At 61.3% G+C, this 888-nt stretch overlaps 1 protein-coding gene across 1 annotated transcript in view; it reads left to right on the top strand.

The window, feature by feature from the left end:
• LOC104080429 (ankyrin repeat and fibronectin type-III domain-containing protein 1-like) overlaps positions 1-888 on the top strand; it is a gene marked incomplete at its 5' end in the record, with an annotated part of 16,418 nt that overhangs the window by 12,314 nt on the left and 3,216 nt on the right. The window contains 2 exons of the mRNA XM_009582826.1: positions 165-375; positions 610-878. Coding sequence (XP_009581121.1) covers positions 165-375; positions 610-878 — 480 coding nt within the window. The remainder of the gene's footprint in view (positions 1-164; positions 376-609; positions 879-888) is intronic.

The following is an 888-nucleotide window of genomic DNA, read 5'->3' as shown; positions in this document are numbered from 1 at the left end:
CTTCGCACCCAAGAGCACTGTCTTGGGATTTCCTGACTCGGGGATTCCCCCGAAGCTTTCACCTCTTGGGAAAGGTGTGTGGGAAGAGCCTGTGTTTTGCTGTGGGTTTTTTTGTTGCTGCTGTTTGCTTTTTGAAAGGAATCCTTTGTTTCCTGTTTTGGCAGCAAATGGAGGAGATCTGGCGTGAGATGCGCTGGATTATGGATGCCCTGCAACACGCCCGGTACAAGCAGCCCTCCTGCGGGGTGTCTCTCAGTGGCTTCCTCAGCGAGGCCAGCGGTGCAATGAAGGAGAAAACCCAATCCACCTCGTCCCACCTCGACTACCTTCCCTCCCCGGCGCCCTCGCCAGAGACAAGCCGTAAGCTCAACTCCGGTAAGGACCCAGCTTGGAGGTGCAGGCAGGGCCAGCATCAGGAGTACAGGCAGGGCAGTCAGTCTTGGTTGGGGCAGGAGCTGCTCTGCCTGTGCTTTGGCGGGCACAGCACAGATGTATGGCAAGGGGGTAAACGCTCGGGGGCTTCCTCAGACGCCATCTGGTGCGAACCCTCAGCTGGGGTTGCCGATAGCAAGGCTGAGACCCTCTTTGCTTCTCTTACACCCCTCGCAGACTCACATGGGCTGTCGGACGAGGAGGGCTCCTCGGAGGTGTTCCTGGCCACCGACAGCGACTACGACTCCAGCAGAGCCCAGAGCCCGAAGGAGCTCGACCTGGTGTACTCCTCCTCAGGGCCCGAATGCTGCAGCAGGAGAGTCGCCCGCACCCTCCGGGACAGCGCCCCGGACGTCCTGCAGACGCACGACCTCAAGACCCCACCGCCACCGCCACCACCGCCGGAGGAGCCCCGGCCGCACCCAGAGCTCTACGACAGCGACTTTGTCCTGCCCC

This window comes from Fulmarus glacialis, unplaced genomic scaffold, assembly GCF_000690835.1.
Source record: "Fulmarus glacialis isolate BGI_N327 unplaced genomic scaffold, ASM69083v1 scaffold14938, whole genome shotgun sequence".
Classification (NCBI taxonomy): Eukaryota; Metazoa; Chordata; class Aves; order Procellariiformes; family Procellariidae; genus Fulmarus; species Fulmarus glacialis.
The sequence above is the reverse complement of the archived record's forward strand: the minus strand, read 5'-3'. Positions and strand labels throughout refer to the sequence as shown.